Source organism: Pagrus major, chromosome 16 (genome assembly GCF_040436345.1).
Source record: "Pagrus major chromosome 16, Pma_NU_1.0".
NCBI lineage: Eukaryota > Metazoa > Chordata > Actinopteri > Spariformes > Sparidae > Pagrus > Pagrus major.
The window spans coordinates 20,009,943-20,023,441 of NC_133230.1; the positions used below are offsets into that span (position 1 = coordinate 20,009,943).

General features: G+C 42.7%; 3 protein-coding genes across 3 annotated transcripts; 2 read left to right on the forward strand and 1 right to left on the reverse strand.

The window, feature by feature from the left end:
* Window positions 1-1,762: 1,762 nt before the first annotated feature.
* Window positions 1,763-6,343, reverse strand: angel1 (angel homolog 1 (Drosophila)). The gene is made up of 10 exons (XM_073484093.1): window positions 6,266-6,343; window positions 4,574-5,452; window positions 4,213-4,448; window positions 4,046-4,115; window positions 3,501-3,943; window positions 3,093-3,234; window positions 2,848-2,958; window positions 2,731-2,752; window positions 2,409-2,572; window positions 1,763-2,335 (listed from the first exon to the last, which is right to left on the reverse strand). Exons 1-10 carry the CDS (start codon window positions 6,330-6,332, stop codon window positions 2,175-2,177), a joined length of 2,295 nt encoding a protein of 764 aa, XP_073340194.1. The 5' UTR covers window positions 6,333-6,343; the 3' UTR covers window positions 1,763-2,174.
* Window positions 6,344-7,066: 723 nt separating this feature from the next.
* On the forward strand, window positions 7,067-11,110 carry lrrc74a (leucine rich repeat containing 74A). The gene is made up of 13 exons (XM_073483176.1): window positions 7,067-7,175; window positions 7,390-7,565; window positions 7,646-7,753; window positions 7,870-7,963; window positions 8,141-8,190; window positions 8,295-8,376; window positions 8,464-8,549; window positions 8,618-8,812; window positions 8,896-8,991; window positions 9,124-9,267; window positions 9,837-9,941; window positions 10,114-10,199; window positions 10,513-11,110. Exons 1-13 carry the CDS (start codon window positions 7,067-7,069, stop codon window positions 11,108-11,110), a joined length of 1,929 nt encoding a protein of 642 aa, XP_073339277.1.
* Window positions 11,111-11,466: 356 nt separating this feature from the next.
* olfm4.1 (olfactomedin 4, tandem duplicate 1) lies at window positions 11,467-13,363 on the forward strand. Its single transcript, XM_073482799.1, has 5 exons — window positions 11,467-11,520; window positions 11,618-11,794; window positions 12,013-12,225; window positions 12,302-12,449; window positions 12,534-13,363. The coding sequence occupies exons 1-5, from the start codon at window positions 11,467-11,469 to the stop codon at window positions 13,361-13,363; spliced, it is 1,422 nt and encodes a 473-aa protein (XP_073338900.1).
* The last annotated feature ends 136 nt before the right edge of the window (window positions 13,364-13,499 follow it).

Sequence of the window (13,499 nt, forward strand, 5' to 3'; positions counted from 1 at the left end):
ACAGTGTGCTAGTGTAAAACCACATGTGTGAGAAAGAGTGAAGTGAGCTCCTTGAGTTCTGGAGATATCGGCCGTAGAGATGTCTGCTTTCTCTCAAATATACTGACATGTACAAGATGGCACTCGACTTGTGCTCAAAGTGCCAAAAAATAAATTTGAGAAAAACTCAACAGCAATGTCTCTTTCCAAAAAACATGACCTGGTTACTCAAGATGATCCACAGACCTTGTAGGAACTATTTTCTGTCCATATCACTGTGCAGAAGGAAGCGTGAATCTACTCATAATGAGAGGCTAGATAACTAACCTGCTTCTGAGCGATGATACGGAAAGAAAACAGTTCCTAAACGGATGACAACAAGGTTTTGAGTAACCACATTGTGATTTCAGGCAAGAGACATTGCTATTGAATTTTTAAAATGTATTATTGTTGCTGCTTTGAGCACCAGACATTGAGTGCCATCTTATTCCATTATATTTGAGAAGCCAGACATCTCCACGGCCGATATCTCCAAAACTCGGCAACTCACACCAAAACAACCTAGATGGATAAATGGCACTTCAGGCAAGAGGGAAAATATGTATCTGTGATATGGGGGCGAAATGTACCTTTAAAACAAGGGTTTGTTAATGTTGTAGCAGTTCCCGTGGTGAATCATGAAGAGATAGAGGTTATGATAAACACATTCCTGTCCTCCCTCCCAGTAGATTCCAGATGTCAAACACTTTGTCTACCAGTGTTTGGAAGATGGAGAAACAGAAGGCATAATGACCTACTTGGGGAAAAAAACCTACTGACCTAATTCATTTACTTGGATGCATTTGATGCCACAGGGTGTGTAAAGACACGCACAATCTGATTCATCTATACGTTCAAGTTTTCTACCCGTGGATGATTGTACTACACACCAAATATTTCTACATAGGACTACCACAAGAATGAGTGAGGAGCGAGTGGAAGACTGACGGGAATCCCCTCGCAGACATTCTACAGCCCGCACAACACAAAGCTCTTACTGAGCCCCATCATGCATGAACACTCAACTATCTACATGAATTATTCATGCATGCATCAACCAGACACACCCACATACACAGAGACATCTTTGCCCTGACAAACTGAGTGGCTCAGTGTAGTAGGATGAGGAGGGGCACAGCAAACATTCAGGTCACTATCTCAGCGCTAGATCAGGCAGGATACACAAGGAGCCAGACACCAACTGGAGGATTTAGTGCTGGTGGATGCATTTAACTGTGCTACATTATAAATCCAGGAAAAGAGCTACACACTCCGAAGTAGGGCTGGCTGATATGGCCTTAGTACAGTATTGCAATATTTTAATAATAACAATAATAATAATAATAATAAATGCTGAGCCTGGGCAACAAAAATCAAATTTCAAAATATTTTTGGTCAAATGCCTTGATTTAGATAATGCGACAATATTTATGTGAGGACTACTGGCACTTTGAAAAAACTCAGAGATTTTTTATAGATAATCGTCATCATAATGTGGAAATAATGACTAAGTGGGTAAAAAGGCAAGTAGCAGAACAAATAGAACAGTCTGGTAAGTTCAGGAAATTACATCACTTCATCACATCATTGTTATGCAGCCTTCAAAACCAGGAAAATGCAACACTTAGGTCTCAAATCACGAGAACAATATAATATCACCTTATTGCCCAGCCCTACTGAGGCCTTTGTAACTTTGTGCTTTCTGTAATGTGTTAAAGAGCAAACATCACAAAAGAGCCACAAATTAATGGAAAATATTTATTCAATATTTTCACCATCTGAAAAAATAGAAGTGACTCAGAAATGTAGTCAGAAGTCAATCAAATGTAATTCTCATTTGAAAATTAACTTTAAAATAAATTAACAGCAAAATGAACAGGTCAGTGTGTTGTCACGCCAGTAAGAGTTAAAGCAATCACTGCCTCCATTTTTTTTTAAATGAACTATTGCATCACCATAACTCATCATAAAAACACATGGAAAAAGACTGAATATAATAAATTAGAAAACTATGATCCTGTGATGCCAGGAGTGAACCATGCCTAATGGTATTCACACTAACAAAAACCAAATGTGTACAGAGCAAGACCTGAATCACTTGAACAGAGAGATGCTTATTCTCTGACATCTCTTTTCGGTTCAACCAGTCTTTTCCATTACGGGACGTTCAGTTCCAGCTGGAATTTGGCCAGAAGACTGAGATGGTCGGAGGGGAATATGTCATTGGGAAGGCCCCTCATTGACCACAAGACATCCTCTGATAGGAGGGAGAGGGAACCAATCAGCTTCAGCCCCTCACTCACAAAGTCACCATCACCTGAAAAAAACAACAAAACAAATAAGTTATCTACAGTAGCTGCAACACTGTCGTTCGCGTCATGCCTTCGTACCTTTATCAGCAGCGAGTAAGATGCGTCTTGGGGTGTAGAAGATGTAGTCGACGGTGGCTCCGGCTTCAGAGTGCAGGGTCGTGACCTCTGGATTGCCAGAGCCTGGAAGAATGTGTTGGTAGACCGACTCCAGGTCTAACCGATGAGTGATAGTGTGTCTGAACCTGTGACACAAAATATTACTTCATCTCAATTCCACCTCATCCTTCACTCCACATTTTTATATCATGTTGTTTTGCACTTTATACAATTATTTGTGTGAATGTGTGATAGGTGACACAAAATAGCTGAAAGATGATGGCAAGCTGATCTTTTATCATACGTCTGATTTCCCTTTGAGGCATCTGTGCATAAAAAAAGAAAGATGAACCAGATATTCAGACCAATACAAGAGAACAACTACAAGTGATGTTGTGGTTTTTATATTTGAACACTGTACCTGGTGTGCTGTCAGTCACGCCTGGAATCAGCTCCAAGTCCAGAGGACGGACACATGCAGCTGGACAGAAGCGCAGCTGCAGCATGAAGTCATGCCCGTACTGAGACTTCCCTACAGAAGAAGAACAAATGTATCATAGGAAGTGAGTGAGGAAATGAAACACAAATAACTGACATTCATTCCTTGGATAAAAATGACAAAAATAACATTAGGTACACAGCATGCTACAACTTCTCAACAGTGACCTCGTTTCTGACTCGGGCTCTTCATTTCCTCCTCGACAGTCGTGTACTGGCAGTTGTCAGTGATTTCCAGACAGCTGGGCCACAGGGGAGCAAACAGTCTGTGACAGTGGGCTTTGTCTGACAGGTCCTCTTGACCCGATACCTGTTGGAGATGAATGAAAACATACATGGTTACAGAGGTAACTCTTGCAAGGTTGGTGGCAGAAGACAAGAAAAAAAGAACCTAGACAGTCATTCGGGAGAAGGTAGTCGGCTTGTTCTGATACCAGTATCAGAAATGCCACCAATACAGCCTAAAATGCCAAATTAGGTATCGGTGAGTACACAAGTCTATGAAACGATATGGTACCATGTAGTTTATTATCCCTGAAACTGTATGCAAGTTAACAGATTTACAATCAGCCTCACCATCCACGCTGGTAGACCCTGGTAGTAGAGCTCCCCGGTGGTGATCAGCTGGTACAGAGGCGTGTAGGGGAGCGAGTTAAAATCCCCACACATTATGAGGTTACAGTGCTCGCCTTTGGCCTTACAGGACTTGACCACTTTGTCAATTTCTGCCAGCAGTATGGCCAGCTGAGCCAGCTTCACATCACCCCTCCTGGGATTAAAGAGCAGGTGGGTGTTGGCCACGCAGAGGGGCGGGCCCATTGCCTTGACCTCTGACCCCCGAGTGACCGCTGGCCGAAGCAACACAACAATGCCCACGTTGTGCCGGTCCAGCAGCTCCGTCTCAGGCCTGAAGAACTCCAGCGGGGTGACGGATACCTCAGAGAAGCGACTACTGCGATAGCAGGTGGCACAGCCGTCTGTTTTGGTTCCTGTACGGCGCTTGTACACACAGGTGTAGCCTGAAGCGACAACATATGGAACAACATTAACACAACATGTAACGTCCCTTTCATAAGATCCTCCAAAATCACTGTTCCACAGAATTATCTCAGATGACCTACCCATCTGAGACAGGACTGGACACAGCTGTTCATAGTAGTGGTTCTCCTGAACCTCTTGGAGACACAGAATCTACACACAGGACATAAATGACATATTACTGGAGACTGCAGATACAAAATGTAGCTGGTTTCAAAAAACAAACAAATAAACAGTACATTTGACTCACATCTGGTGCCCATTTCAGTATTTCCTCCAGCAGCAGGCTGCAGCGGTAGCTCCAGTCCAGCACCTCCAGGGGGCAGTGTGTGTACAGCTCCTGGTTGGCCTCCAGCAAGTCATCTGCAAGGATGTTGTAGGACATAACAGTGAAGTCCATCGAGGCCTTTGTGAACGGGATGGGTATCAGGGCAGGCTCTGCTGCAGAGGCACTCTCATCCATGTCCTCCCACACTCTCCACATTACTGGGTGAATAACAAACACATCCATATGAGCCCATGCAACAGCTGGATATTAAACTACTGTTGAGTTTAAGACAAATTTCACTACAGAGGAATTATTACTACTGTAAAGAGGTTCAGATCCTCACCTTCAAAGGGCACTGCTGGCTCTATAGGGGGATAATAGCTCATTGCAGGAAATTGCCACGGTGGGCACTGCACTTCCTCTGCCAGACCAGGTCCTGCAGGAAAGTGCCATCCTGTTTGTGTAACCCTGCTGAGATTAAAGTGGATTTGACTGTCGGAGAGAAGGGAGGTAAATGACAGCTCAGAGCTTTCCCCACCATGCATCTCATCCGCAGAGATAGCGACATATTCATCCCAGAACTCGGTTAGTTCAGTCGAGGTTTCAGTCATCGACTCTTCCACACTTGGTATCTGTATTTGTTGCTGTACTTGACCGCTGGTTTCTTGTATGCTGGGCTCAGCTGGAGTGAGTGACTCTTCTGAGTTTGGTATCCCTTCATTTTTTAGCACTGGATCGGTGGTAACTTTAGCACTGTCCTCCATTTGCATGCACTCTAATTGTGCCCCAAGTCCTCTCTCTGGATTAGTGTCCTCAGTTGGACAAATGAGTCCACCCTCTGCGCTTTGCATCATATGCAACATCTCATGGTGATTTGTCATTTCTGCGTCCTCTTCCTTGGGAACTTCTTCTTGGGGTCCATTACTGGTCCCTGCTTCTTTCTCCTTCACTGCAGGTTGCACCTCGCTCATCTTTGAAGCAGCCTCATTCTCCGTGTCTCCATGCAGGACAGCCAGCAGCTGTTCCTTGTCTGCGTCTTCCTTTTCTGGTCTTGGTTCTTTCATCCTTTCTTTCGTTTCTCCCGTCGTCCCACTGCTCGGGCTGAGCCACTGGTCCAACAGGCTTGTCTGAGACTGGATGAGCCCTCTGGTTGTGACAGCACCACCATCCCACACTGCCGTGCCATTAACCACTGCAGGAGGGAGATCCTTCTTTGAGGCCTCTGGAAGACAAGATTAGAGTCCGTAAACAGTGTACGCTTACACTAAGCTGAAACAGTCAACTTTTTAGCTTGTGTCATTGAGTTTGCCGAACTGATTACAACCAGTGTTAAATATGTGACATATAAATCTTGTCTTTGTATTAGAGTATTGTATAAAGGACAGCATACAAGGGAACACAAAAAACACTGTTACATTACACAAAGATATTCAGCAAAATACACATGTTGAGGGTTGTTATTAGATTCAGAGACTGGTTTTATATAATGTTCAACATCTTTCAGGAAAATAAATAAATGACGTTTTTTTATAACTCAATTTACATTTATAAATAAAAAAAAATGTGGCCAATAGAATTAAATCTTCTTTTCTTTGGTTACTAAAAAAAAACCAAAACGAAACAAAAAAAACACACATGCTCCCACAACAAAGTAAATGGCGTCTTACTGAATGTAAACTACGCAGCAAAGAAAAAAAACAAACAGGTGCAAGCAAACACCGGCTCCCAAGAGCTAAAATTAGAAATGGCTAAAGTGCACCAACGTTATGAGTCATACATGTTTGTTTTACACAAAGGGGGAAATATTATTTCACACTTTACAACGACATGAAACACACACGAGCCTGTGGTGAAAGTTTGACTCCCGACCCAAACACACCACACGTGTGAAGACAAACGGCTCAGTCAGCAGCGACCTACATCCAGCGTTAGCCACCATTAGCTCGAGCCATACGCACACATAGTTCTCACTTAGCCAAAAGTTGCTCGGCCGAACATGAGGCTTTCACACACGGACACCTTTGCAATAATTTACCTGAGGGTCGAAAGGCCAGGTACCGTGATATCGGGTACAGCGCGTAAAATAACAGGCTGCCAATCATGCTTCTTGATGTCGTCTGCGCATGTGCGTCCCGAGGTTGGTAGCGGTGGTGTGAGCGAGAAGGTTAGGGGTCAAGTCATAAGTCAAAGGTGGGGTTTCCTCATGTAGGTGTTGTGTTTTTTCAATGTCTTAATCTGATAGAAAATAAAATACATCATCCTATAAAATATGATAATATGAAAATGGGCAAACATCCTATGAAATGCTATTTTACTTCAACTATATCATCACACGCTGCCTGTATCATGCTGTACTCACAGTTTTGCTTGGATTCAGATTCAGGCAACTTTATTAATCCCACAGCTTGCCTTGCATACTTACTAAAACAAAAAATAAAATAAATACATTAAAAATAAAATGAAATATGCCAAGGAGTTCAGTGGAATAAAGTGATCTTTAATAAATAGAAGATGTTAATAGTTTGATCATCAATTCATAAAATAGAATTTAAAAAAATTGCAGAGCAGTTAGTTTTACAAGGAGGAAAAAAAACATAATGATGGACGGTAACAGAGAGTTACCACACTGAGGCATACATTGTTAATGTCACTACACATGACACGTTACCTGATGGGTAGAATTACCTGTTGACCAGCAAGGGCCTATTTCATTTCACAGTGCCAGCCCACACAGAATGCACAGGAATGAATGAACAAGAAGTGCCTCGAAGAATGTTTCCCCTGTGCGTCAGGGAAATGGTTTCAAAGAGGACATAGGCTCTGACAGCAGGAAGCAATGTCGACACTGTCTTTCGAATCCCTCTGCTTAAAAGATGAGGATTGTCCATCCCCAACTGGACCTCGAGGTGTGGAGGATGAGTTTGACACAGACTTGGAGTCAGATGGTAAGTACATTAAATTAATTCCAGGGTTAATTCTGTCTGTGTGCTGCTGTTACTGTAGTGCTGTACTTTTAATTCACAATCCTGAAGTTAAATCATTCTTAGTTTCCAAAAAACAGTAACATTAACATTACATCAACACAATCATTCATTACTTTATGTATAAACCAGGGCCCATATGGTGGTAATCATACTGTATGTGCTCACTCATTTCCAGAGAAAGAGGAGAGCAACAAGGAGACATCTATATCTGATCTCTACCTCCAGGCCTGTAAGCTGGTGGGTGTGGTGCCAGTCTCCTGCTTTATACGAAACCTTGACTCTACAACCATGACCCTCAGCCACCATGGGCTAGGACCTTTAGGTAGCAAGGCGCTTGCTATTGCTTTAGTGGTAAGTTTTAAAATGCGAAAGTGTGGTATAAGTGCGACTTTCTCAAATCAAACATATCTGACCAGCTCTTCGTTTTTTAGTCTGATATGCACATCAACACTCTGGAGCTGGCAGACAATCACATTCAGGCCGAGGGAGCTAAATACCTGGTGGAGATGCTGAGGGCTAATTTCACCATACAGCACCTGGTATGTTGTACTGGAAACCTGCCACCAGAGGGCACAAGTGCTTTTTAGGTGACATTTTGTTTGATGTTTACAGTGGAGTATACAGTGTACTGTACAAGCATCTGTGTTGCTTTCAGGATTTGTCCAACAACTATCTGCTGGCTGCAGGAGCTGAGTGTGTGGCTAAAATCTTACTGAACAACATTTCATTGAAATCGATGAAGCTTTCAGGTAATGTGCACATTTAACTCTACCGATAGTGGAGTGATGTAATGATGGATAGTTTCAAGCATCCATAATCAACCAAGTTATGGTGCTTGACTCTATGCTTAAAATCAGTGGATTTAACAGCAACAGTATTAATATAATTATTTTGTGTTTTTAAACATTTCTGTTTTGTCCCAACAGGAAATGGATTCAGTGATGAGGATGCTAAATATTTTGCAGACGCCTTGTCTGTAAGTGTTTCATGATCAGCTGTCCAGATACATTTTAGTTACATGGGATATTTAGTTACTTTTGCAATAATTATGTTGCTAATATTTTTTTTTTTTACATTTAGACCAATTCCAGGATAAAGGAACTGGACCTGAGCCATAATGAGTTTTGTGGAAAAGGAGGGGCACATTTGGGACAGCTGCTGGGTACGGTAAAATTCAATCATCTCAGTGTCACTGCAGTGGACATCAGATCCAAGTACTTTATTTTGATTTTACCTTCCATTTCTACAGCAAACAACGAGGGTCTTGAGGTGCTGGATCTTAGCTGGAACCATATTAGAATGAAAGGGGCTGTGGCTTTTTGTGCTGGACTTAAGGTATGACTGAAAAAATAATTCAAATGATCGGTGTCTGCCTATCGTGCCTGATCACTGTCCATGTTTAGGTGAATATGATGTTAAAACACCTCGACCTATCGTGGAACGGTTTTGGGAATGAGGGTGCCCTGGCCATGGGAGAGGCCCTGAAATTCAACAACACTCTGGTGCACCTCAATCTCAACAACAACCGCCTCACCAACGAGGGCGTTGGTATGCTGTGCAGGGGACTTGAGTTCAATGACACTCTCCGAGTCCTACTGGTGGGTGGACGAGGCTGTGCGAAGCCAACATACATCATCTGTATTGCCTAAAGTGATGTTTTTAATTTTTTACACTCCTGTAGCTGGCTTACAACTCTTTAACAGTAGAGGGAGCACTGGCCCTGGTTAATGTGGTAAAGAACACACATAGATGTGCCTTGGAGGAGATCAACATATGTGTGAGTTACTGTGGCATCATCATAGTTCAAACAAAACATACTGTCAGAATGAAATCAAGCACAATTAATCCATATATGCTGTGTATGCCATCTCGTCTGCACCGTCATTATTTTCTCCCTTTGCACCAACAGAATGTGCTGGTAAATGAGAATTTTGTGCATCTGCTGGAGGTGACATGTCAGGAGCATCCCAGTTTGGATGTACAGTATGGAGGGGTGGGAGGCTTCATCGCCAAGAAGCCACCAAAACGTGTTGATCCAATGAAAGTCATCCAGGTGTGTTTGGTCACCTAATGAGAATATGCTCAGAAAAATATTTGGTCTGAAACAGTAATTTCAAGTTATTTAATTACATGTGAATTTTGCATCTAATGGCATAAGTTCAAAATAAAGCATGATAAGTCGATGTTTATGAATTAAATATACAGTTTATTTGTTACAGGAGACAGAATACCCAATTTGAAATGCATTACTTTTATCTATAATACCTGACTGATAAACACTTGAAAAACAAAATTATTATGTAGAAGTTCCCCTTAACTATATGTAATAATTGAAAAAAAACTAAATGTATGTATAAGTCTGCATTAATTTAATAGAATCAGAGCTTGTTTCTAATTTATTTACTTTGACACAACATGATTGAAAAGACTTTGCAAAAATCTGAAATGAATAGTTATATTCCATCATTTTAATATAAACTCTAATTCATGTATGGCGTCTAATAAGTATTTTTCTCAGGCATTCATTTATTAAAACCTTTAAATGACATCAAGTGGCTCTTTGTTTGCTTCTATATGTATATTTCATGATTGTCAAAGTGTCTTCTCCCAATGTTTTTGAAGGATTATTTGGATCAGCGCAAGCTGCGACTGTGGGATTTCTTTCGGAATATTGACAAAGACGGCACCATGCGAGTCCCTGTTGCTGACTTCAGGAAAGCAGTGCAGGTTTCTGAAATTGATTACACATTTTGACTGTGAGTCAGTGAGTCAGTGACATTTGCAGGAAGTACTGCACTGATGAATTTCACTGACAGAATACCTTGAAATCATGCATGATGAGCTCTCTTCCGGTCTAGACTCTCTGACCTTTTCCTTTTGTTCTGTGAAACCACGACAGCAATCAAGTATTCCTCTGGATCGATACCAGATTGAGGAGCTGATTCAGAGACTCGATCGTGACAGGACAGGAATGGTAGACTACAGGTGAGTGCGTCTCCTGTTGTTTGCTCATACTCACAGATGGGCCTTCTAAAATGCTTCACAGAGTAGGCCTGTCATTTGTTAAGGTTTACTGTTGTTGTGAGTGTTGGCATTGCTGTGATTTTTTTACGATCACTTGTTTCATCATTGTTTGAATGACGGTTGTGTGTTTTATTTATGAGCTGGGAATTTGTCCAGATCTTCACCCTGAATGACTCAGGAGCATGGAGCATGCAGTAAATTGGCTGCAGTCCTAAATCTTGGTTCCCTAAAGCAGTCCAAGACGTTCTTAGGATTATCTCATGTTTCTGTGCAGGGGACTGGCAGATACAAGAAAACAGATGATGAGGGATCACCGCCGCCAGCTGAGGAAGGTTGAGTCCCGTCAGAAGAAAGAGAAGCAGAAGAGCGACCGCATCCTCAAGACCTTCCAGAGCGCAGTCGAGGCGGTAACACCACACAGCTCCATGGTCATATCTCCAGGAGGTGCCAAAGAGGATTCAAGTGGCCCTCAGCCCTTCTCTGCCACCCCTCTCAGTTCTTGGCACCACATTGTCATGTCAAACAGCAGTCGCTATTCAGTCACCAATCTGAGCAGTGAGCACGTCCACCTGCCCATGTTGGGAGGCACCACTTCCTACCGGCCCACCAGTTCCCTGGCAATGCGCTCATACTCGCAGCCAAACCTGCTGGATGACTCCCCTCGCTCTGCTCCGGGCAAGTCCATCTCTGCCCAGGGTGTGCGCTCCAATCCAGAGATGGGCCACAGCAAGCTAAGTCCCACCGCTAACCACCTGACCAGGTCCAGGCCTGCGCTTAATGCCAAGCAGCCAGAGGTTAAAGCCAAAACCAAGAAAGTGAAGAAGAAGAAAACGATGAAACGTGTCGATAAAGGCTCAAAGAAGAAGAACTGAAGAAGAACTCAAGTGATTGTCAAAAATGTTTATCTTTTTGCCTGACACTGTTGAATGTGACACACATTTACTAATTAAAATAAAGATTTTAATCATTTATCTCGCTTCTAATTTCTAAACATGCCAAATGCACCCCTCAGTTTGTGACTGATGGGTCATTTTGGGACACAAAGCATTTCATAACACTTGGGAACTCTGTCAGATGGTGGACACACCCATCAGTTCTTCTTTCAAACATTGATGGATCATTTTAAACATCCGGGTGTTTCATTTCTGTTTGCTGAAGATAACATTACATGTATATAACCCCCCAAAGCTCCAGCTCTCTCAATCAGAACGACTCTGACTGCATCAGAATGATCGGCGCGCTGTGTTTCTTCGCACTGCTGAGCTCCGCGATGGCCTGGGGGGTATGTATGGCTCGACTGATTCATCTATATTCTTTGAGGTTGTAGAGGTCAGCTAATCTACTGTAAAGTATGTTCGTGTGACCTCTTTGTTTTTCAGCATGTGGGCCTGTGGAGCGAGGGGAGGAATGAGACAGGGGGAGGTGGAGGTGGAAGCGGGGACAGGTGCACTTGTGATGCCTTCCTGCCCAGTTCTACCTTTCCTATCAAAGACCTGGTGGAAGTGGAGCAGACAGCTATGGAGATTTCCCAAAAACTGGAGCTGGAGATGGGCAAGGTAGTCTTAGAAGCATGTGCAATAGATGATGACACATTTCTATGGGGCGCTGGATGTAAAAAAATGTTTTACTGTAGTTTTTAAACTGATATATTTTCAATGTTTAACTCATTTTCCTCACATTTGAGACATAAATGTTTTTTTTACATTTGGTGCCCCATACATTTCAAACAGACAAAACAATCTATAAAATGTTTTTTGTATCTGATTTTTTTCAGCTGGAAGAGTATGAGACCAAGCTGACATCTTACGCAGAAAAGATAATAAAGTTGACAGTCGAAATTGAAAAAATGGAGAAGAACCCTGATGATTACAGTGAGGCTGACATAAGTGAGATAAAGGTGGAGATTAAACAAGTGGAGGCTCTGATTAATGAGCTGCAGCTCTCCATCAAAGTCTCCACCACCGTCTTCGAGTCTCTGCATGTACAGGTAAAGTCCTGCTGATGGCGGTCGCCGCATCAATCATACACATAATGCAAATCAAAACCCACGTGTTTCCTCTCAGATCACAGTCATGGTGGAGACCCTGAACAGGCTGGAGAAGACCTACGACAGGAATCTGGTCCTGGTGACCCGTCGGGAGTACATCAAGGTGCAGCTGCAGCTAGAGGAGTGTGAGCGACGCCACCAGGAGCTTTTTTACCCCAACATTGGTAAGCTCATTCACACTGATATCCACATTTAAATCTAAGCTCTCTCTGCAGTCACTTAACAGTTGTTTTCCTCTCTTTCTACAGGGTCTTGTGCACACACAGGTATAGTCAAGCTTGGCAAGCCATTTGTAAGCCATCTGAATGCTGATCTTAGTACTGGCAAAATATACGGAGGCTGGGGGAAAGATTCAAAGCCCATTCCTGACAGAAAATCTATGTACTGGTACTCTGGGTACACTAGTCCCTCCATTGTTGACATTAAGTTCTACACTAACTACAAGAACCTAATTTTGAGAGAACACTTCGATCATCGAAGCTTAAGCAGTAGCTGGTATGGCAAAGGGAACAATTTCATCATCCGTGACAACACTCTGTACTATCAGATCAACAATCCATTTGGGTTGGCCAAACTGAATTTCACCACCTCAAAGCATGAGTCCAGGGTGATTCCCAAGGCTAGCTCCAGATTCTCCTATTCGAACTCACCCTATCAGAACTTTGACTTTGCCGCTGATGAAACTGGCCTGTGGGTGACCTATGCTTCAGAGGAGTCCAGTGGCCGGATTATCCTGGCTAAAATAGACGAGCCTTCTTTTGGGGTTGAAGAGGAATGGCAGACTAGCGTCTATAAACCAGGAGTGAGCAATGCTTTCATGGTGTGCGGCGTTCTTTATGTGCTCAGAACAGTTGATATCCACACTGAAGAGATATTTTACAAGTTTGACACCAAAACCAAACAAGAGAGCTACATCAGTATTCAATTTGAGAGGTTTTGGGAAAAGTATTCCAACCTGGACTACAATCCCACTGACCAGAAGCTCTACATGTACAATGATGGCTACTATGTGACCTACCATCTGTGGTTTAACCACACAGCTGAAGCCACTGTGGAACCACCACTTGTCCTGAGCTAAATCAGTATTTGTTAATACTGAAGTATCACAATCTATCAAATGAAGCATATCTTTCACTGCATCTTGCATGCTTATGTAGTGCATCCTTTATCCTCCTTCTTTCTAATAAATGATCTCAAGCATTACAAAAGTGTCA